Raw genomic sequence first — 24,535 nt, 5'->3', positions numbered from 1 at the left:
CCAAGCCCAATGGGTTATAAATGGCCCAATTTTACAACTTTATAGGATTTTGAAATCCTACAAGTGATACAATTGATAATGTCCAGGGCATAGATTAAAGATTTATGAAACTGACACCAATTATTGTTCATCTTCTTCTTCTTGTAGTCAAAGAGATCTGGGAGAATATCATAAGTAAAATAATGCAAACTCTGAATTTGTCACAAACATGGAGCAGGAAGGAGCTAGAGCTCACGAGGTCATCCTCCTTCAAGTCAGGAGCACACTGTGGGTAAGGACACAGACTATGCCTCAGGGCCAGAGCTTGTAGTGCAGACTTTGCTCTTCTCTCTTCTCTCCACAAGCAAATGTCAGTTCAAACAATCCCTCACTAGGAGGTCCTCTCCCAACTCCCTAAGAGACACCAGTTTTTGATAAAAGAAAGTGCTTTTCAAATGACACTCCCTCCACCCACTTTTAATGTACTTGAGAGATTAATACGCATTCGACACACTTGTGACAAATGTAAAAGGACACAACACTGTGTTCCATATGAATCAGGGAAGGGAGAAGAGAGCAAAGGTCTGTGTATAAAAACACTGGTGGTTGATTTATAATAATTTAAAAAGTAGTTCTTGAATTTTGCTGCCAAGTTCAAATGAACCCAGATAAAAAGAAAACTATGTATACAGATGATGTCACAACTCACTAAGTCCCACACCTCCCTAAATAGTAGGGGAAGATAGTTCAATCTCATTGCTCTACTTCAGAAACTTAGTTATATCCAGGTAAGAGCTCGAAGAATGTGAGCATCCATATTATAATCCATCTTGGAAAACAGACTATTTGAAGGAAGACAAATCCAAATTGAAACTGTGTGGTTTCCAGAGCAATTTATTCATTAAAGGCTACTCAATATGCCATCAACAGTTCTCCTGTGTGTATTGTGCTGATAAACTGACACTGAGAGAATTTAACAAGTTGATCATTTAATAAGTCTGAATTTATTTTCACCACATGGTATTGTACATGGTCATCTGTTGAAACAGATTTCTTTTTAACAGATCTTAGTTTAAAAAAGTCATAGATACTGTGAGTTCTGTATAAACTGCTGGATAGTAAGTTAGTTCCTTTGTTTTGACTTATAAGCCTCAACTTCACCGCAGAATAAAGAATGTAGGCCAAAGAAAGCATAATCAGTCACTCGTATAGAACAGTATTGTTTCTATAATTTGAAGCTTTCTGAATGGACGGGTTCGGGCCTGATGTAACTGTAAAAAGATTACTTAATGAATAGGCTATATGGAAATTGTACAAAATGTTATTAACTTTAATCATTAATAGCTTAAACAGCACTATGTTACTAATTGCTATTCAAACTCAAAAACCTGTTTTTGAATCCCCATAAAGGCGGCAGATGTACACAACCATGCCACCTTGTACTTAGGGGAGTGTCAATATATATTTCAACAGAAACTTTGGCTTCAGGAAAGAGTCACAAACATTTAAAATAATGGCTTTAATCGTCATTTTAAGTATATCACAGGGGAAAGTGTGCTTTAATTAAATATACATACCAGTGATGCTGGCAAGGTTGAAAGTTACTCCTAATGTTGATAGCTATAAAAACTAGCTTGTACATGATAAGACAATGAGAAAAAAAGCAATCCCTTTGAAAACAAAAAACAAAAATAGAGTTCACAGTGGTTTGTATCCAACAATATGCATTTTATGACAATAACATGTACAGATTGAGCACCCTAGGGCTCTCTTTATATCCTAAAGAAAGTGAGCATTTACATTATTCATGGGCTGTACTGAATTTAAAAAAAAGATCAGTTGTACACTCAACCCCTTAGAAAGGATAAAATGTCCTGGGGTGTACAGCTTTAACACCATCATTAAAGTTGTTTGCAAAAAGGAACAGAGAACTAAACAAAACAAAACATTTTTCCTTGTGAGTGGAGAGTCTTTCATTTGCTGTTATAACCAGCAAATACTATTCATTAAGTCAAAAATGGAAGGGGGGGCCCACAAACACTTTTTGAGCAAGCTGACCAATACACATTACACTTTTAAAAATGAAGGTTATACACTATATGTTACAAGTCCGAACTAGGCAGTGTCAAAATGACATCTATTTCTTTGCTTGCTTTGTGATCATACCCCTTGGAGGTGTTACGGGCCTCGTGGCATTCGGCTTCTTTTTTTCTGCAGGTTTTAAAATCTGCAAAGATTCAAAAGACCATGCATTTTAGGAATACACTCAACCTCAAATCTTACATTTCACTCAAATCTTTTGTTAGAAAGTTTTTTGTTTAAAACTGACCCAACAACTTGGAAGGCCCCACTGGCATATTAATACAAACCAAGCTGACAAACATTTTGGTAATAAATGCTCTGATGAACAGCTAAGATATATGAGCTGAACAAATTTTGCCTCAGGATAAAATGACAATTTTTGGAAGTCACACCTTTAGGTATCCCTTCTGATGGGTGGTGGTGGGGGAGTTCTTTAGAATAGTATCCCTCAAACCCCTAGGGCAGCAGTTCCCAACCTTTTTGGCACCAGGGACCGGTTTCGTGGAAGACAGTTTTTCCACAGGGCGGGGCTGGCGGCGATAGTTCAGGCGGTAATGCGAGCGATGGATGAAGAGCGATGGAGAGTGGCAAATGAAGCCTCAGTCGCTCACCCTGTGCAGCCAGGTTCCTAACTTGGCCCCGGGGGTTGGGGACCCCTGCCCTAGGGAATCCTATCACAATCTCTGGGAGCTGCAAGCTCTCCCTGATACTTGGTTAAACACAAAAAACACCTGTTTTAAATTCAGTTAACTGATGACTGCCACATGACTTCAGTGGCTGTATTTTTGTTATGATTGGGCTAGCCTGAAGTCATACAAGTTTATTCATAACAAGTGAATGAGAAAAAGACTGAGGTAGACTTTATGTGTAAATGATTCTTTTGTGCCAAGTGAAGGCCAAATGATGTCATGGTGAATCAATAAGAGGTTTTATAGAAATTAGACTAGAGAAAAGTGGTGGGAGAAGTGAGTAATTACATAGCACATCTGGCACATGGCAGTCAGTATTACTTTCACGTTCAAGTGGTGATTTAATTTTAGCTGAACGTTGCACTGACACTGTAGTTTTAGACTTGTAGTAAAGGAGCCATAAGCATACGAAGCTAATATATTGTGGTTTTTATGTATTTAAATAATGTAAAAACAGTTAAATTCAACACTGGAGGAAGGGTTCTATGATAATTTTTTTCCTTTAAAAGGAATTCACTCAATACTGAACTAGGACAAACACCAGTTAAGGGAAAATAAAAATTCAGTCTACTCAACATAAATGAATAGTAGGCAGAAAGTAGCACTTTTTAAAAAAATCAGTAAAATTCAGACATAATAAAAGGACACAATGCTGAAAGCATCCTCTACCTGAAAAGAACACATTAGTGTTTCGTCCACACTCATCATGGCACCTGCATTGTCAAACTCTCCACAATAATTGGGTGCAGAAAACAGAGTGACCAACTGCCTCTTTGCAAAAAATTCATATCCATCTTCAACCACCTTGGAGAGAAAACATTTTCAGTATAAGGAGGTGCAAATTTTAGGTGGGTAAAACCACTCTTCAGTTTCCCGTTGAGCCTGATATCCTGTAGGTCACACTTCCAGAGACGTTTTGTATAAATAAGCAATACCTACCCACCAAAATCAACAAGGAGAATCTGTGCTCACACACATGCTCTTAAGTGTACATGTAAAATTCAAAATCAATACCTGATGGGCTCTACATATAAGATCCAAATCATGCTTATGGAGAAATTTTGCAACCACTTCTGCACCAAATGTGAAGGACACTCCTCTGTCATTTTCACCCCAGCCTAAGACATCTTTATCGGGGTCAGACCACAAAAGATCACAAAGAAGACCTTGATCTGGTACATCAGTTGGTCGCATAATTCGCCGAATCTGCTCCATAGATTGAAGATCTGGTGATAAACCTATTAAGTGAAAAAAAAAAAAAAAATGAAGGAAACAGAACTTTAAAAAGGATGTTAGACCTGCTGTATAAAAAAATAAATAAAATAAAATTCAAAAATTAAAAAAATAATAATAAAAATAAAGGCTCATGTAGCAATGCTCCTTACCACTTAAAAAAATAAATAAATAAAAAGGATGTTACCACTTTAACAGCTCCATTTGTCTACAGAGACACCCAGGGACTCTTACAAAGGCTTACATTAAATCTTTGGCTACATTTTCTTATTTAGCTTTGGTTAAAAAAAGGTGGGGGGGGGCTTCCCTGGTGGTGCAGTGGTTGAGAGTCCGCCTGCCAATGCAGGGGACACGGGTTCGTGCCCTGGTCTGGGAAGATCCCTACATGCCGCGGAGCAGCTGGGCCCGTAAGCCATGGACGCTGAGCCTGCGCGTCCGGAGTCTTGCTCCGCAACGGGAGAGGCCACAACAGTGAGAGGCCCGCGTACCACAAAAAAAAAAAAAACCAAAAAACACGGGGGGCACTGGAACTTATTACATGCACTAATTTGCAAGGTACAGTGTGCTTAAATAGCATATGGAAAGTTACCTCAACATACAGAGCACCCTAGTGACCATTTGTAGTGACTGGGCATAGAGGATGCAGACACTCAGGTGATGTAGCTTTCTAGGAAACCGGCGCTGTCCAAGGACCATAAAATCTATCAGACCAGCTCAGATGTAGCCGACTCTCTCTCATATGAGTTTAAAATCACATGCCCAACTCTACCAAAACCAGTTTAAGTATATAAGGAAGGCAGGGATAGTGGATTTATTAAAATATAGTGAGTTGGCTCTGATGGTTGTCTAATTTCTGATCACAGATGAAAAGAAATCCTCTTTGCAATTATTATTTTAATTACATAATATACAGCACAACCACCAAGCAAAATAACTTTTAACATCTAAGTTGAAAAATTTCTGAAAGGATCAAAAACAGACCAAGGAGAAGTCTATTCACATATTCAGTATCCTAGAGGATCTATGGTACAGCATATTAATTGTTTAATTTTATATTCAAAAATCCTTTTGCTCTATTTTCAAAGCTGTTACAGAACCCTTAATTCCCTGTAACAAATCAATTGGGTACTCTGGACTTGTATCCAAATGATCCTGGATGTGCCAAAGTGGACCCAAGATTTAACACAGCAACATAGGAGTTACCTGACAGAGGAAGTCATCCCAATGATAACTCATTGGGATGATAAATATCAAAGTGTACACTCCTTAGAAGAGATCAAAATCTATGTGGAATTAAAATCAGCCCGCATACCTCCATGACAGCAGAATATTTTCTCATCCACGATGGCTGCTATCGGTAAACAGTTAAAGCAGTCTGTGAAAGTTTTCCATAGTTTAATGTTATATCTTCTTTTACCTGTAAAAATTTTGGGATGGTTAAAAAGAGACTGGTGTTCTGTAGGTACATTCCCTCAGGACAAGTCCTCCAAGGCAAGGTTTTGACTACCTTAAGTAAACAAAAACTATGCTTTTATTAAAAAAGAGAGAATCAGATATATATAATACTTGGCGATGTCTGATTTATAAGCAACGACTTACAGTTTCATATGAAGTATTTTAAAATTCCATGGAAGTCTGAAATCAGAATTCCAGATATAATGATTAAGGATAACCATTAAACCTCAACAATTATTTGATAACACCAACTCTGTTTGAAATCTAGTCTGTCTTGTCCACTCTCAACCTGCAAGTAGGTTCCTATTTCTAAAGGCAACTAAGAACTCACACATGTGCCATTATAATCTTCCTTCTGAGGAAGCCTCTGAGAGTTAACACCCATCTCATCTACCACCACCCTCAATAAGCTACTGGAACCATTTAATTCCCACCCCCCCTAAATATTCTAGTAGGAAGCACAACGACTACAGAGGAATACAGATTGCTTATTGCAGGCACACCAGGATAGCCCTAACATGCTGCACAAACACTGAGAATGCCCCCCCCACCAAAAACGTTACAGAGTGGTTATATTCCCACCTCACCAACCCATATATTCCATGCATTCTGGAGTCACTGTGTGCTTTCCACAGGAAAACTATGTTTTGAGTAAAAAACCCACTCATAAACCCTGGAAATACAAATCTTTCTGAATTGGATGAGGAAGACCCAATTGTTAGGGTGCCTTCGTCTCCTGTACACTCCATACTAAGGTTAAAAGCACTAAAGTTAAAAGCACAATCTTACTCCTAAACCAAATTTGTCCTCAGTCTCTTCTCCATTTTCATCCTGTGGATACTGAAAGGTTTACAGTTTTCAATGTACCCTTTCTTTTGAGTTCGAGAAGGGCCCAAGCAACAGGCTTCCTGAACCACATCTTCCACTCCACAGCAAATCAAGTCAGGGAGAAAGTTTAGCACAGGTTTGAAACGCAATGCAAATTCAACAAACGTTTGACTTCTCCCTTTGCAGAGGAGGATTTCTGTTTTTTCTCCTAATAGTTTACGTTTCTCTATGACTGGGTATAACCCTCACCATGGTTCACCCTGTTTTGTATTTCTTTGGAGGCCACTAATTCCCTTTGTCCCACATCTTCCTTCACTGGAGTTTTCTGGAAGCCTAACGGAATTCCTCTCTACAAAAGCCTGAAGGGGAACCTGTGCACCTCCAATTTCCAACAATGGTAATAATACAAGAACAGGGCTGGGCTGTCCTAACCCCTATGTATAAAAGTGATTTGGTTCTGTCTCCATTTTCTACTGAAGCCTGTCTCTGAACAACATTCCAATGGCTCCCCTAGATTTTTCCTTTGCTCAGATGCTGCATTTGCCAGTGCCAACAGATTCTCTTCCTTCTTGAAATCTGCTTCACTCCTTGATTCTTTAGTTTCACAACGCACTCCAGCTACTCTTATGGATTCCTTTGCTATTTTTGTTGGCTTCTCTATCAAAAATTAAGATCCTTGGGCTTCCCTGGTGGCTCAGTGGTTAAGAATCCGCCTGCCAATGCAGGGGACACAGGTTCCAGCCCTGGTCCAGGAAGATCTCACATGCCGCGGAGCAACGAAGCCCGTATCCCACAACTAGTGAGCCTGCGCTCTAGAGCCCACAAGCCACAACTACTGAGCCTGTGTGCCACAACTACTGAAGCCCGTGGGCCTAGAGGCCATGCTCCGCAACAAGAGAAGCCACCGCAATGAGAAGCCCGCGCACCACGACGCAGAGTAGCCCCTGCTCACCGCAACTAGCAAAAGCCCGCACACAGCAACAAAGACCCAATGCAGTCAAAAATAAATAAATTAAAAAAAAATTAAGATTCTTCCTCCTGTTGTCTCTGAGCATCTTAACTAAGTCCTGGGCTCCTGCTTCCTCTCCTCTCTACACTTCCTCCCTAAGGCCACTTCAGACCACTAGGAGCATCTGGCTCCAGGATTCCTGGATAATTGCCAAGGTCTCTTCAAGCTTCCAAATCCTCAGATTCTGAGCCAGAACCCCTAATGCAGTTTCCTATTACTATAGACCAGACAGCTCTGGTATCAGAAAAGTATAACACACATTCACATTTTATCCAACAACAGATACCTCGGCTATTCCAGGACTACAGTCATAAAATTGGGGGTGGAGGGAGAAATTGTAGCACAGAGTGCTTGTTACACTTAGGAAATAAGTCTACCACATAAAACAGTGGTTTTTAAATTGTTCCATGGAAATTTCCATTTGAATAAAATTTTTCAGTACAATAAAATTTTTAAAAAATTATCAAGGTTTTTAAAAAAAGTCAGCAAAGCATCAACTGAAAGCCACCTAAGTCAAGAACACTTTTAGGCCCACAAATTATACCTGCCTGATGGGAGAGGGGAAAGCTGGAGTACAAGGTCATTACATCAGTCTTAAGGACGAACAAGAGTCAAAACTAATTCCAGTCAGTGCTGACCTTCTAAATCATAGGGCCTCACATTAAACAGAAACAAAAATGATGTAGCCAATACCTTTAGACTAGGATATATGCCACAAGGAAGAGATCTTATGGATTTGAACTTCGTTAATGAAAACAACAAAATACTTGCTAACAGCTGTGTAAAAAGGAACCTGTTCTAAAAAGTAGTACCTGTAACAAATACCTAAAACAAAATTATAAAATTCTCTGCCTCTCATTTCATTACCTAAGGAGTAGTAACTAACTGCCTTACTAGTACTTCTCTAATAGACTCATTGTCAATATCAAGTATCTTTCCTGCCCAACTCAGGTGTCCCAGTCAGTTCAGAAACCACAGTATTTTTCTTCTTGGTAATCCCTCCTGCCTCATCCTGTTTTGTTTTGTTTTAATTTTTTACTGAAGTATAGCTAATTTCCTCCAGCCTCATCTTATGAGCTGGGTCTCAGGGCCATAGACATACATATATAGTCATGTAAGAGGTTGCGAGTACGAGGGCCAAGTCTATAAACATAACCTTTCTAGCAATGTACTTCTAACAAATACGCTAGCTGAACACATCTATGTGAAACTGAGATGGAAAAACACCATACCCTGAGAGACTATAGGTTATTATTACAGTCTAGGGGAGGGTCACAGTGACAATGCTTTACCAGTCTTGTTATAATTATACTGGCAAGTGCTAGTAATTCAAATTCCTTTTCCTCCCAGCCTGAACCCTCCTGCTGGCAGAAATGATGAATACAAAAGGAAGATGGAGGTAAGGATTTTTTTTAAATTAAAAAAAAAAAATTTTTATAGTTACTTAAAAACAGCAGCACCAACAATAAAACTCTCCACCAAAACTGATTATTTTCAAGGCTTTAAGAAACTTGTTTCTGGGACTTCCCTGGTGGGGCAGTGGTTAAGAATCCACCTGCCAATGTGGGGGACATGGGTTCGAGCCCTGATCCGGGAAGATCCCACATGCCACGGAGCAACTAAGCCCGTGCGCCACAACTACTCAGCCTGCGTTCTAGAGCCCACGAGCCACAACTACTGAAGCCTGTGCGCCTAGAGCCCGTGCTCCACAACGAGAAGCCACTGTAATGAGAGGCCCGTGCACTGCAACGAAGAATAGCCCTGCTCTCCGCAACTAGAGAAAGCCTGTGAGCAACAACGAAGACCCAACTCAGCCAAAAATAAACAATAAAAGAATAAATAAATTTTAAAAATTAAAAAAAAGAAAGACTCTTGTAAAAAAATTTTTTTTTTTTGCGGTACGCGGGCCTCTCACTGTTGTGGCCTCTCCCGTTGCGGAGCACAGGCTCTGGACGCGCAGGCTCAGCGGCCATGGCTCACTGGCCCAGCCGCTCCGCGGACCGGGGCACGAACCCGTGTCCCCTGCATTGGTAGGCGGACTCTCAACCACTGCGCCACCAGGGAAGCCCTACAAATATTTTTAATTAGCTTCCCCCCCCCAATTTTGTTTTCTCCTTTCAGCACAATTTCAGATAGTAACTGCTATTTTTCCTGGGGTGCAGATGTGCCAGAAAGAAAAAAACTATATTACAAATTACAAAAAGTAATTATTTGTATATTGCAAGTTTCCATTTACATGAAATGTCTAGAAAAGGCAAACCTATAGAGACAGAAAGTAATTAGTGCTTGCATAGGGCTGTGGTGATGGTTGCATAACTATGAATTCACTTAATCACTGAATTGTACACTTAAGATGGATGAAGTTTACAAAATCAGATTTTATCTCAAAGTTGTCAAAAACGAAGGTAATTATATGGACAGATTCTCAGAGTTGTACTAAGAATTAAATTATCTGTGACTATTCATCACAAAAATTATCTTAAAGAAATCATCACTGTGATTGCTACTTCCTAATCTAATCATCACATCATACAAGAATCCAGGGGATTATTATATGGCAATGAGTGCTATTCTTTACACCAAGAAAGAAAAACCAGGATAAAAACAAGTTAATGAAATAGTAAACATGAGAAATTACAACACTACATCTAAACTCGCAAATCCTAACAGAAATATGTTCAGTTTATGACCAAGAATCTCAATTTGAGTAAATCTTCCTTAGACGTAGAAAGTACTTACATTCATCATAAAATCCATAAATTCTATTGATGCTGGCACATTCGTGGTTTCCTCTGAGAAGAAAAAAATTCTCGGGATATTTGATTTTGTAAGCCAATAAGAGGCAAATAGTCTCCAATGACTGCTTTCCCCTGTCCACATAGTCCCCAAGAAACAGGTAGTTGCTTTCTGGTGGGAAACCACCGTACTCAAAAAGTCGAAGCAAATCATAGTATTGTCCATGGATATCACCTAGAAGCAAGAATTCTGTTACATACTGTCTTCATACATATAGTCCAGACCACTAACATTACTAATTTCCAAACTTGTATCATATTTAGTTCAACTGAGCTTAGTGATAATTTTAAGTGTATGTGTGTATCCAGACTCTCACAGAAAACTCAACTAATTGAGAATTTATTTTATGGAAAGGATTATTAATGCCTAGGCAGGGCTTCTTGCCAAGTAACACGGTTTTCCTTTCAGGTTGGCCGATCAATATCAGATCTCCCACAGCTCAGTCTCTGGGGACCGTGTCAGCAGAAGTGCTGCACTCTTAACAAGCCCTGGCCCGGTGTGAACAAAGGTGTACACACAGTACACCCACCAATGCATCTGGCTTTCAATGTCTCCCTGCTAGATAATGCCAAAGAGCATTTTACTTAAAAACAAAAACAAACACCACAAGATTCATCAATGCAGTCAAATATGTTAGAAGAATAAATATAGTATTTCTCAGATAGAGTTTAGTTTTTATACCAGTTATCTGTATTTATCATGTAGAAACAGAACTACAAAATGGCATATTTTTAGGCATAACCAGTGTTGCTTTAAGCTTAAATATAATCCCTATATACTCATAATTCAGGCCTTTTTTTGGCTCTCCATTCTGTTTCATTTCTTTCCTTTCTTCTGCAATGTTTATATTCGTTTAGTGAAATCATTTTAAGAAAATGCGAAGTACGTCTAAGCACATTAAGTCCATTAGAGGTATTTATTCTAAAGCTACAATTATTTAATTTTAAGTAGTTCCAGGTTACTCATAAATAGTAAATGATTTTGTTGGCTAACACAAGGTCATCTATATATCCTTGACTCAGTCCAACAATCACGTAACCAAAGATAACTGTTAGTGTGCCAAAACTTACCACATATTTTGAGTGGTGCTTCAAGTTCTAGTAGGATAGGCTGACTGAGAAAGATCTCTCTGGACTTCAAGCACAGTCCTCTGATTTCATTCTCCTGTAGCTGGACATTCTTACCAGGCTTGGACCCTCTCACTGTAGGGGAGAAAAACCCCAATTCAGTCAAGAGAAGTCAAAATAAGATTTAACGTAAAAATTAAAAATATCGGAAAAGGTAGAAGTTTTAAATAAAGAGGAGGCAAAAACATAGTTTAACTACTTTCTGGCTAGGCTTTATTTTCAGGACACTTATAAAGAATATGATTTTAATGCCTAATTACAATCTTAAAATCTTAAGACAGGATTTCAGAGATTTAGTTGCATTTTCTACACCAAGGTAAGACTTCTTTACAGTATCCTGATCAAGGGGTCAACCTCTCTGTGTATGAATACTGTTAGAAAAGTCTTATCGCTTGCGAAATCAGACTCCCCCTGGGCACAGCTCAAGGCCTCAGTTCTGCATCCAAGACATACAATTGGCCTGGTTCACCTATAACCCGCCCACCAGGCCAGCTCTTTTTGCCTCTCTGTCTCGTCTTCCCTTCTCCAGCCTTATAAATGAATTAGTATTTGTGTAGCCGGAGATTTTAGAGATTGTCATGTTACTGAGTTGGTTCTAAGAATTCCTCGTTTTAAAATGTGAGATTGGAAATGCTCATCTCCCCTCTCAATCAGTGTTTTTCAGAGGTCCACAGGTCTCTCAAGGGTCCCAGATTTATCTATGAAAAAACTTAAGTGTTGTTTTCATTTCATTAAAACACACTGTATGCTTGCTGTGCATATTTTGCTGTGCAACTTTCTGGGCCTGCATTTGTGAATACAATCATGCCTCTACAGGGCAAAGGATGTCAGCGTGTGCTGTGAGAAAGGTATCCTAGTAATTTGAACAGATTAAAATTGAGAAAAGGCAAAAAGAAATCATGGCACAGCACCAAGTGTCCTAAACTCCCAAGTGCCCGCATCAGAGCACTCTGAGTGCTACTTACTATCAAAGTGAAGTACTATCAAAGTGAAGTACAAGATATCCTCTGGCCTTATAACAATTCATTTATCAGCAGGTAAGTAGTAGTAGGAAATAAAATTGTTTTGATTCCAGTTGTAACAGACTAGACAGTTATTAAATACATAATAAATAGCACTGAATTGCTAAATTGACCTTAATTTCACAGTTATGAACTGGCCTGCTTGCCAAAAACTCACAATCAAAGTCTTAATACTTGTTATGTATAAAAGACTTATGAAAGCAAGCATTCTCCAAATTAGAATTGAAGCAAAAACTCCAGACCAGACTAAATACAAAACTAAGGCTACACTACATCTTTCCACCATTAAACCCAATATAAAGTGATGAGCAGATTAAATCAATGCTGTTAATTTAAATTTTCTCAGTTTTGGAGGCTTGCTTTATATTCAAAATCATTTGGCCTAATAGCTGAACAAGAGCAACAGGTTTAACTGGTTTGTATCTAGCTTTGTTCTGTAAATATCTAAGTAACATTACAGAGTAATAAAAACTACAAGTAATAAACTCTGATGCCTGTTGAGAATTTTTTTCCATTAAAAAGGGCTGTGTCCAAGTTTGAGAAATACTGTCTTAGGGGAAGCCATCCTTCAGCCTGAATAGCCACTGAAACTGAATTCCCTGAAGAAACAAGTTTTGAGCAGAAATGGAAGGGTGTTATTTTTTTTCAATGAAAGGCAATAAATAAGAAAGGATGACACGTGAGAAGAGTCAAACTCTTGAAGGGCACAAAAAAAAGAAAATGTTGAGTGCACTGAACTGGGAGCCAGAAGCCCCAAGTTTCTGTCTTGATTTTATAGCTTGGGAAAATCACCTCTTTGGACTCCAAAATATGTTAACTAAACTAAATGACTGCCAGTCTCATTCTGATCAAATATTAAGAAACAAGAAGCAATTAAAGGGAAAGCATAGTAAGGATAATCTTTTGAGGGAATTATGCAAAATAGACACATATATAATATTTACAACAGCAACTGAGCTATTTGTACAACAAAAAATGATTTTTTTTTCAGAACCAAAGTAATTTTTTCTCTCTAGACACACAAAGGAGAGAATTCAAGAAACACTCCCAATGGAAAGATGGTGGGATCCCTGCTTCACTGGCCAGAAAACCCCAATCATTAGTGATTTTACCACAAGTCAGCCAGAAGCTTGGGCAGACTGCCCAACAGGAAACTTTATTTTTGGCTAGGGGACTCCTAGATGCTTCTGGTTTCAACTAGAATCTTTTTCAGAAGAGCCCCCACACCTGTAAGTGAACAGCCCACTCTAAGTCTTTTGGGAGAATATGTAATAACTGACTTACACCTATAAGGAACACACAGGCTATTCTTTTAATATGAATGCTATCATATTACACCAATGCCATCAGATTAAATCAATGCTAATATAAATTTTACTGGATTTGGAGGCTTCCCACTACCACCATTAGACATAGTTCATGGTAATTTTAGTCCTCTTATTCTGCTTGTCCCTCAAGTGGGAGTGTATAGAGATTAGTAAAGAACAGTACTGACAATTTAAAAAGTATTCCTAATGTGGAGTGAGAATTTTTTTTTAATTGGGGTACTGTTGTTTTATAATGTTGTGTTAGTTTCTACTGTACAACAAAGTGAAGTAGAGATCCCTGTGCTATACAGCAGGTTCTCATTAGTTACCTGTTTTATACCTATTAGTGTGTATGTGTTAATCCCAATCTCCCAATTCATCCACCACCCACCCCCTGCCCCTTGGTGTCCACAGTTTGTTCTCTACCTCTGTGTCTCTACTTCTTCTGCCTTGCAACAGGTTCATCTGTACCATTTTTCTACATTCCACATATAGGCATTGGAGTGAGGATTAAATGCAGTTTTTCCAGAACAAATCAAGATATATTTTATATTTGATGAACAGCACTCATTAAAAACAACATAGTCCCAAAGCTTCTTAAATTCCCTACAATTAGCTCAAAAAATAAAATTATAAAAATAGAAACTGCCAAAACCATCTACCAACTGGCGAATACCTGCTCATTTTTCGTGACCGCTTAGATATCACTTCACTCTGGAAAACCTCTCTTAGCCATCTCCTCTCCCCTCAACAAGCCTGCTTTATGCTTTCTGAAATGCTCTCACAACACCTGGTCACCGCCCAGCACATACTGTGTATTATAATTGCCAGTCTGCTTCCACCTATTCATCTGGACCTCCTGGTAGAATGTAAACGCCAGGACCACATCACTTGCTCTGCAGTGTACATGCCCATGGTCAGTACATGGTAGGTGCACAAAATCTGTTGCATGAATGAAGTCTGAATAAATCTCTGTTAATTTGTGGCATTACAATTAGCGTGCATTCCAAGCTATATACTTTTTTTTTTTTGCAGTACGCGGGCCTCTCACTGTTGTGGCCTCTCCTGTTGCGGAGCACAGGCTCCGGACGTGTAGGCTCAGCGGCCATGGCTCATGGGCCCAGCCACTCCGCGGCATGTGGGATCTTCCTGGACCGGGGCACGAACCCGTGTCCCCTGCATCGGCAGGTGGACTCTCAACCACTGCGCCACCAGGGAAGCCCTCAGGCTATATACTTTTGATTAGCAAAAAACAAGAACAAAAATTGTGTCTGTGCCTTAAAATTACAAAGCAATAGTGTCATTTCCCCATAGGCTTTACTAGAGTTTCTAGTTTAGCACATAACTGTTTTTGTCATTTTACAAATTCATAAGCAATAATAAAGATGAAAAAGTGAAAAAAAAGGAATTTGTTCTTCATTAAACTTCTAAACCAAAGGAGTTTTTATAGGGCAAACTACTGAAACTCCAACATACATCGCTCCCTAAGAAAAATTTGATATGGGATATAAAATCATAAGGCATCCTTACATACAGGAAGCATTAAATAAGAACTAAATGATGTAATCTGTTTAAGACTTTCAATATTCATTTTTACCATGCTTCATTCAAATATTCAACAAAATAGTTGCTGGGCACCACTACATGCCAGACCTTGTGTTGGATGCTGGGGATACCCGGGCAACAGGACAGACAACTCTGTCCTTTTTCTTGAGAGGTTTACATTCTAGTGGAGGATGCACAAAATAAGACAAACTAGGTAACCGCAGATTATTATAAACGCTGTAGCTAAAACTAGCCATCCATAAAAACTATAAAACTAAAAGTTTATCTCAGGGACATCTTCAATACCATTAAAAACACAAAGCCTTGAATATCTACTTTATCGCTATTAGCTACAAAGAAAATATGCAAACAGTACAGCTCTGCTCAATAAAAGCAGTCACTACTTCATGGTTTAAAACCCTCACTGTGCTCTGTGCATGATGGGAGAAATCTACACAAAAAGGAGACCCTAGGTGGGAAACTCAAGGGCTGTCTCCTCATGATACCTTCCTAAGTAGTAGTTCAAATTGCATGTATCAAATCATTTCAACAATTGCCAACAGAATCCAAAATATTCCAACAAATATGAATTCCATTTTCCAGGTGGAATGTTTCTCATAAGTCCAGGTGCTAGGCACTGCATGGAAATAAAATCAGCAGGCACAGTGAACATAGGTAGGTTAGTGATTGATATATCAAAATGGTCAACTTAGATCTGAAACTTAGATCTTAAACGTGTGACTTCTCTCTCTTTTTTCTGCTGCACCGTGCGACTTGTGGGGGAACAGCTATGGGATCTTAGTTCCCAGACCAGTGATTGAACCCGAGCCCTCGACAGTGAGAGCTCAAAGTCCTAACCACTGGACCGCCAGGGAATTCCCAAACGTGTGATTTTTGAGCGAAAACTTTTCTTTATCTGGTTAAAATGGTAGATTCAGAAAAAAATGCACTATGGCTGTTACCAGCAAGGACTGCTCTGTTCTGACTTATCTGATCATTTATTTATCTGGCAAATCACTAACATGAGCACATGATAAAAACTCCCATGCAATTTTACTGAAAACAAACTGATAAAAACCTGATATAATAAAAGAATGTCATTGGTGATTATATGCAATGCCAGCTTTTTCTCACAAAACAACATTAACTTTTCTGACAGCCTGGTAACAAAGCAGAGATGAAAACCATAGAGGGAAATTTAAGACTACTCTGGGATTATTTATGAGGAATAAGCAAGTATTCTTCTTGCCCCTTAACTGTTAAAAGAAGATCATAGGGCTTCCCTGGTGGCGCAGTTGTTGAGAGTCCGCCTGCCGGTGCAGGGGACATGGGTTCGTGCCCCGGTCGGGGAAGATCCCACATGCCGCGGAGAAGCTAGGCCTGTGAGCCATGGCCGCTGAGCCTGCACGTCCGGAGCCTGTGCTCCGCAGCGGGAGAGGCCACAACAGTGAGAGGCCCATGTATCGCAAAAAAAAAAAAAAAAAAAAGAAGATCATAGAAAAGGAATAGCATACCCACCAAAAAGCCTCAGCTGAACTATAATCAAGTTTTAAAACCTAAAACTGGCACAACCGGTGTAAAAATAAATCAACAGAGATTTTGCTAACAAGATAATCCTATTAAAGTAAGTGACAATCTTAACAATATGCCACATCATATTCATTTCAGTGACAATCAATAACCTCACAATATCTGACAGATTTAGGAAAATAAAACCTCAAACCAAAACAAACAAAAAACAGTGAATATTTGTAACATTAAAACTTTCCTGCAAACAATGGAGTTCTTTTCTACAAAAAATATAAGCCACAAAAATGTTAATCGAGAATCACTTGGTTTCTCTGCAAAGTCACCAGCAGGAAGACATCCACTTTCTGGCCATCTTAATTTCTAAACCACCCCTCCCCTATCCTGACTTTCCTAACTGCTGGTGTTATACTTTGGGCATTTAAAGGTGATACCAATTTTCTCAAGGCAGATAATCAGGATATAGCTGCAAAACACTGTCTATTGCTCTCAGTAAAGAACGTTGAGTTTTCTACATCTAGAGTGAAGCCAATTTATTGAAAAATGTTTAACTCTCTACAGTCTAGCCACCAATTCTGATAAACTACCACTGATTAGACTTCACATCTGAACCTACGTTTGTAATGAGTGGTTTTCATTTTCATAAGCCTTAATATCAGTGACATACACTCTCCTCTAGATGAGGGATGCCAGTAAACCTCAGAGTAGGGGTGAAATTGGAGATTTCAGATAAAACATCAAGACCATTAAGTAAATCATCTATTTTTACATGCTTTGGATACAGTGGTCTGATCCTAAAACATAAAAATTTGTCCCAGAATTCTAAACTCCAAAGAGATTGAATCCTTCCTTTTTCTTCTTGAATAAGATTTTCCAGCTTCCTCATTTACAGAACAATTCATATCAGAATATTATCTCCTTCACAATTCAATCTTTAAGGTCTACTAACAGCCGTGATGGTAAATTAAGTGAAATGATTTCCCTGCTTCAAGATCAGTAATCCTCACCCTAGTCAAGCAGACTGACTGGCACTGGCACATACTTTTGCAGAATAGGTTATTATAGGACTGCAGTTTCCCAGATATAAAACAATCTCACCAACCTCTACCGCAGACGGGCTACCAATGCATGGCGCAGCATGGCATGCATTTCCCCAGCTTGGAGGAGGAAAGCCTGGCCTCCTGCTCCTAGGGCTAACATTCCCTCCCTCAAGCACAACAGAATGACACACACCACCCCGTTAGATTTCACTGCTGGGTCTAACATTCCCTCCCTCAAGCACAACAGAATGACACACACCATCCCATTAGATTTCACTGCTGCCTCCTGCTACTGACAGGCGAGGAAGCACTGTGGGCACAAGGAGAGTAATCCTTTCCATGCTGTGGTTTAGGATTGGTGTAAGCTTCTGATCATGCCTCTAAAAGAGCTTTCTTGCCTTACCTTATAGGAGAGGATGCGGCATACAACTGACATGCGGGAGGGGTGGGAAGAGCAGGGGGCTCACAACACAGACTTCTTGTAATTTAGAGTATTAGTAACACATTACTTTAATATTACTGTCTTTATCAGCAAAATGCCCTATGATCATTGATTCCAAGAAAAGCCTCTAATGGGTGAAATTATCTGATGTGTAAAGAAAAAATAATTGCAGAGGTCTCATTAGGAAAGATTATTTTTGTTTTCTTTGGTCAGCATTTTAAGATTTTTTTTTTCTTTTTGCCATTACGATTGTCCTTTATTATCTTCAGGACCCCTGTCTTTTAAACATTACAATATAAACATATTTCATTTCACACCGAATATCTAAACACATGGGTTACTTTTACAAGTCAGAGGATTATGTTAGTAAACGCTGAGGGCCAGGGCTGAGGTCATATTTAAATCACTAAAGCAAGTCAAGCAATTGTGCAGAGCTTGGCACAGTCTTTCAGTTTGACAACCGCCAGCTTCAGAGCCAAGATGCTTCTGGCAAATCAGGATGTGAAAATAAGTTACAACTGCCTGCTCTGCAAGAAAATAGCTAGCCATCACCGCTCCCCGAACGAGATCACTTACAAAGTCACTCTGCCTCAAACCTCACTTTTCTCCAACACAGTAGGACTATGAGACAAATCAGCAGCTGGTTTATTCTCTAAATCCAAAGTTTTACTGTGCAGTTATTTAAATAAGTGAACATGAATGATACGAAGGAGTGACAACCTTAAGGTTTTATCACCCACAAGGCAGAGATCTTCTCAGGTGGGTTGCAGAAGTGATGCCTCCTTAAGGAAAATCCACTAAAAAGTTTAGAGTAGAAAAGAACTGCAAAGCTGTAGTGACTAAAATCTAAAACCAACACGGTATTCTCCTAAATAAGACTTCACTTTTGAATGGTCTTTTTAGTACTATTACCGAACTACTTCTCACTTAGCTTGTACAGTCCTCCACCTTAAAAAAGGAGACAATCTCTAACATGTAAACAATTCTAACAAGGCCACAAAACTCACATTTCCCTCCATTTTCAGATATACTCAAATCTTAATTAAAATTTTTACAGGAAAAAGTTTGTGGGGCATTAAAAAATGGAATCACAGAAATTATCAACCTTTTCTACCTTGGATTATATATATTCTCAATGGATCATTTTCAACCCTTTCCCTGCCCATTTAACACTGACTAGAAAAGAAGGAAATTTACGTCTGTTGAGCAGCTAGCTTATTCCGGAGGAATTAAAACACAATGCTTTATTAATTTCAATGAAAAAATGAAATGTTAAAAAAAAATCTGGTTTTCAAGTACAAAACATGTATAGAAATTATTAATAAACAAAGACTGATCTCATTATAAATAATCCAAGTTTATCAAGGCAAATTTCTTGGTACAATTTAAAAAACAAGATTAAAATTAACAAAATGTTATATGAATACAGAGTTATGGGCAACCCTGGACTTAACAAGACTTACCTAATCTTAAAATTCTAATGTTTCTAATCCACAGATTCCATTTTTTCCTGCCTTCTCAACGAAATAAAGCCAGCTCTTAACTAGTCGCACGTGTCCCTCCACAGATATGCAGAATTTACAATTTTTGAATGGAAAACAAAATTTTAAGTTCTTTTCTTATTGCAAACTGTTTAATCCGTTTCTGACCCACTGCTGCCTCACATAAATCGAAGAACTGTAGTAACTAGTATTAAAAGTGTGGTTCTTCGGTTTGCAGGGCAGAAGTTGAGACACAAATGTAGAGAACAAGCGTATGGACACCAAGGGGAGAAAACCCCAGTGGGTGGGGATGGTGGTATGCTGAATTGGGCAATTGGGATTGACATGTATACACTGATGGGTATAAAATTGATGACTAATAAGAACCTGCTGTATAAAATAACAATAATAATAATAAAAAGAGAAAATAAATACATTCATGAAGGTGCAAAAAAAAAAAGTGTGGTTCTTAAATAAATGCCAGGTACTGAACAAATAAGGTTTTCACCCACAAATGGCAGCAACATTTCAGGGGTCTATTTAATGGGTTTTTCTTTTAAGAAACTATAAAATGAAAAAACCTTACAGAGATTAAAAAGAGATATTTTTAGGAGTTTCATTCTAATGACTTAAACAAAAGATCTGCAAATTCTAACACCAGAACTGTCCAACTGTTTATGCTCTCGACTCCATCTCTCACAGCATTTATAGTCCAACAATACTTAGAAATGTACAAAGACAAAAAGCAGTTAAAACTCAGCCAAATCTACATTATCCAGTATTCAAATTAAGAAAGGGATCTGAATTCTTTCAAAGTTTGGAATTAGATGTTAGTATTGATAGATGTACTCTGGAATTTGGGGGGTGGTGAGGGGTGATTTCATTTCGGCGTCCCTCCTTAAAATCCGAATTTCATCCGTCTCCCACATCAATATAAATCAATCGCCAGGCACCTCACGAGTCTTAGGTCAGCCAATATTTAAGATTTTTTTTAACCTTTGCTCAACCACTTGACACCTCCTTCCTTCATACATAGGGTGACTTGAATGACTTCTAGCTCCTGGCTGCCTGGGTTTGAAACTTGACTGTTACTGTGTGACCTTGGTCAAGTGACTTCACTTCTTTGAGTCTTATCTTCCTCTGAAAAACAGTAAAATATAATAGCACCTACCTCGTAAGGTTGTTGGGAGTATTACATGAAATCTGTGTAAAGTGCTCCAAAAAATGCCTGACACACAGTAAGCGCTTTAGAAGCGCTGGCTAATATCATGACTGTATTTATCCGATGAACGCAAAGCGCTTACAGAGCCTGGCACATTGGAAAGATCCTAACGAAACTGTCATCACTGCTGGCTTCTCGGTTCAGAGGCATGTTCAGAAAAGAGCGCGGAGACCTCTTCAAGATAAGGACAACTTAAAAAGAGTATTTGGAAGGGCAGGAGAATATGAGTTCCAACATCTCCTTGAGATATGAACGTTCGTCACCAAATAACAAGTAATGGGCCCCTCGACCCCAGCCTCACAAAAAATAAAAATGAGCAGGATAGGAAAGAAGCCCCCAAGCCCGGTGGAATCCATATCCCCATCATGTTGCTTTCCAAGAGAACGAGGACCAGAAAGTTCGTAACGTGCCGTCCTGTAAGTTGGACTGGGGCCCCCAACCTTCATCCAAAGATTGGTCGGGTGTGCGGGGCGCACTGGGGTACGTACCGGAAACGTGGGGGTGGGGAGCGGAGTTTTCAAATTTCAAGGCCAGTAGGACGGCTGCACCCTCGTGCAATGAATGAGTGGAGCCAGGAGTGTCCGCGGGTTGGCCCAAGTGCGGAACCCCGGGCAGCCTCCCTCCCGCTGCAGCCCCCGGCCCGCGGGCGAACTCGCGGGGCTCACTCCTCTCGGCGCTGCAAGTCCAAAAGGCCTCCCAAATCCCCCTCCCCCCTCGAGTCCCCGGAGCCGCCCGCCGCCCCCTTCACCTTCCAGCAGCCGTTGGATGATGCTGTCGATGTTGAGCTTATCTATATCCGCCATCGCCTTCCCACCGCCGACCCTCCCGCAGTGGCGCCGCCGCCGGCTCGCGCCCGGGATTTACACCTCCTTTCCCACGCCACGAGCACAGAGATGGTGGTGGCGGCGGTGGCAAAAGCCGCGGCGGGTCCCCCCCAACCGCCCCACTCCCTGCTTCCTCCTTCTCTCCCCACTGGAACCACGAGAAGAACAAAATGGCCGCCGACTCCTTAGCCAGCCTCGGGCGGCGCACGGATGTGCGCGGGGAGTGCAGCGGCAAGGCCGGGACTTCTTTGTGGGCCATAGGGCACCCGGGAGGGGGCGGGGCCAGAGCGCGGAAAGGGGGCGGAGACAGTTGACGTAACTGCGATAGCGCGCGGAATCCTTCCGCCAAACGGGCCGAGCAAATAGGCCTCCTGGCGGGAGCGTGAGTTACAAAGTTGCACGCAGGAGTTGGGGTTGGAGGAGGAAAAGCAGCTGTGTACTCGAGGATTGTGGGCTCCGCGGGACGCTGTTCACTGGGGCCAGGTTTTGCAGACCTGGCCATGTGAAAAGCCCACGGAGGGGATTCGGAAGCCCTGGAATCTCCCCTTAAGTTAAATCTGGGGTGGAGGTGAACAGGGAGGATAATAAAGAGAGGTAGGTTGACTTTATTTGGTTTCAGATTTGCTGGGATTTGGAGGAAAGGGAAAGGTTTATTTGATGACTAATAAAGAAACTCTTCTCCTAGGTAAATAAAAATGTTAACAGTTATTCTTTCTGAGTGGTGGAAATATGGGTATTTGTATGTACGTTTTTTGTGCTCTCTGTAACTTACATTTGGGGAAAATATTTTTAATCCACCCTCAAAAAAATTTGATCATCCCTATCTTTGGATTGTCTTTCTTGAACTCGGGAAGTTATATAATCATCGGAACGGTTACCCTGATTCCAGCCAGAACGAAGATGAGCGAGCGTGTGCAGCCCATAAAGGGAGAATTTGCAGATTTCGCGCGTCGGAGCTCGAGACCGGAAGAGGAGAACTAGTGTGCATCCACGGGCATTGCGGGCGGGTCCCGGGTTCTACAGACACCCCGGGAAACTTTGGCCCATTTCCTTTGGCTTCCCAGTCTCCCCAAGTGCATCTCTCTCTCGGAGACCCCTCCAAAATGTGCCACCTTTGGGGACTATATGTCTCTTCTAGCTTGGTTTTGAAGTGCAGTTTATGCTCAGCAAACACATCTGCTCTCTTGCATCCTGACTTTTTCATTGAACTGCTTTTTCCTGCAGCGCTTCACAGTTTGCAAAGCCCTTTCCCTCCCCCTAGAGAAATTAATTTTGTTTCTCAAGGCACGCAGGATGCACGAATTCCCATCCTGAAATGCCATCGAAGTGATTGCATCCAATCTCAAAATCGGTGTTTCCCCCGCCCCGGGGGGGCCCAAGCGGTGGGGGGGGCCCAGGCTCCTTGCACATGGACCTATGGCCTCCCTGCTGCCAGTTTGAGGGCGTTAGGGTTCAGAGCTCCCCTTGCTTGGCTCAGCTGCTCACTCCACTTTGCCCAGTCACCAGCTCACTCTGCCGCGCTGTAGCTCTGTTCACCAGAAGACACACAAGTGTCATTTGTCAGCCCAGGGCACAGAGCCCAGTTGGTGATATCAGAGTTGATGCCCAGCGCCGCTGTGAACAGCTGGCTGTCAAGGTCAGGGTGGCTCTCCCCGGAGTCCACAAGCTCCTCCAAAGTGCATTATGGTAATGGCAATTAGAGCAGGAATATCAGAGACAGCGGTTCATTCAGCAAATATTTATGGAGCACTATTCTGTGCCAGGCATTGTTCTAGGCGGAGAAGCAGGGGTGAGCGAGAAAGACAAGGCCCTTCTCTCATGGAGAGTCATCTAGTAAGCCAGACAGACAAAAAAAGCCGCAAATAAAAATAGCAGCTTCTGATAAATACTAGTGGAGAAAAAAAAACCACTGCACTTGTTTTCTTTGTATGTGTCAAAAATTATCTCACTGAATCCCCAAGATAATCCTAGGAATTATGTACTATTCCTAGCACACCCATTTTACAGATGAAGTGAGACACAGAGGCTAGGTTGTTTGCTGAAGGTCACACAGCTAGTAAGTTTCAGAGCCACAGCTGGAAGTCAGGACAGCCAGAAACCAAAGCCCTTGTTCATATTTAATAAATTCCCACCGCAAACCCCCAGTACCTAGCACAACTCTGGCACACACTAAGCACATAGCAAATGTGGGAATGGTCTAAACATATCTCTATGGACAATAAGAGTACCATAAATTTCCATGCTCAAAGTAGCATGTGTGTTAACCTCTGCTGACATCATCAGGGCTGGAGGAGAACTTCAGACTGGACTGGGACACGGCGAGGGCTTCTGTCCACATGCCATTCTCTGCCAGGCAACTCCCCTCTAGAGTCCAGTTTTGCTGAAACATGTCTAAGAGAATTAGCTGGTTCTGAGCCTGAGAGTGGCATGAGCTCACAGGGTAGGCCTGAAGGGCTCCCAGAAAATAGCCAATAGCTCTGGGAGGAAAGAATGTATCGCCTATTGACTTTTCTCTGCTGTTATCAACACTAAGGACTAGCAGACAAACATTTGCCAGAAAGGCTACTGTTCCAACAGGTGGAGTGTCTCTTCCCTCCTCTAGTTTGCCTATAGTGAGGAGAATGGATTAAAATGTACTGTGGGGGGACTTCCCTAGTGGTCCAGTGGTTAAGACTCACCGCTTCCACTGCAGGGGGCACGAGTTTGATCCCTGGTCAGGGAGCTAAGATCCTGCATGCTGCGTGGCGTGGCCAAAAAAAGGAAGAAAAATGTACTTTTTGAACTGTCTTCCTTGGATGCACAGAGTTTTCTTAAGGGCCTGCTGAAGATGATGGGGACCTGATGGGGTTCTGATCCCCAAACCCTTGAGTCAACCAAAGCAGAACCATGGCACACAGTAAGCACTCAATCAAAATGAACTGTTATCA

At 40.8% G+C, this 24,535-nt stretch overlaps 1 protein-coding gene across 1 annotated transcript; it reads right to left on the bottom strand.

Moving 5' to 3' along the window:
* Window positions 1-857: 857 nt before the first annotated feature.
* PPP1CC (protein phosphatase 1 catalytic subunit gamma) lies at window positions 858-21,801 on the bottom strand. The gene is made up of 8 exons (XM_030860330.3): window positions 21,533-21,801; window positions 11,142-11,273; window positions 10,015-10,245; window positions 5,296-5,400; window positions 3,765-3,988; window positions 3,420-3,554; window positions 2,146-2,206; window positions 858-1,250 (listed from the first exon to the last, which is right to left on the bottom strand). Exons 1-8 carry the CDS (start codon window positions 21,585-21,587, stop codon window positions 1,180-1,182), a joined length of 1,014 nt encoding a protein of 337 aa, XP_030716190.1. The 5' UTR covers window positions 21,588-21,801; the 3' UTR covers window positions 858-1,179.
* Window positions 21,802-24,535: the final 2,734 nt, after the last annotated feature.

Source organism: Globicephala melas, chromosome 13 (assembly GCF_963455315.2).
Source record: "Globicephala melas chromosome 13, mGloMel1.2, whole genome shotgun sequence".
NCBI lineage: Eukaryota > Metazoa > Chordata > Mammalia > Artiodactyla > Delphinidae > Globicephala > Globicephala melas.
Note: the sequence above shows the minus strand (reverse complement) of the source record. Positions and strands in the feature narration are given on the sequence as shown.

Bases quoted from the DNA above. Each gene is read 5' to 3' on its own strand.
- PPP1CC (XM_030860330.3), bottom strand. From the start codon at position 21,587: ATGGCGGATATAGATAAGCTCAACATCGACAGCATCATCCAACGGCTG. The intron at 2,207-3,419 runs GTAGAGGATGCT...GAATCTTTGCAG, and splicing joins CACTAATGTGTTCTTTTCAG to ATTTTAAAACCTGCAGAAAA. The intron at 1,251-2,145 runs GTATGATCACAA...ATCTTTTTACAG, and splicing joins GCCCGTAACACCTCCAAGGG to TTACATCAGGCCCGAACCCG.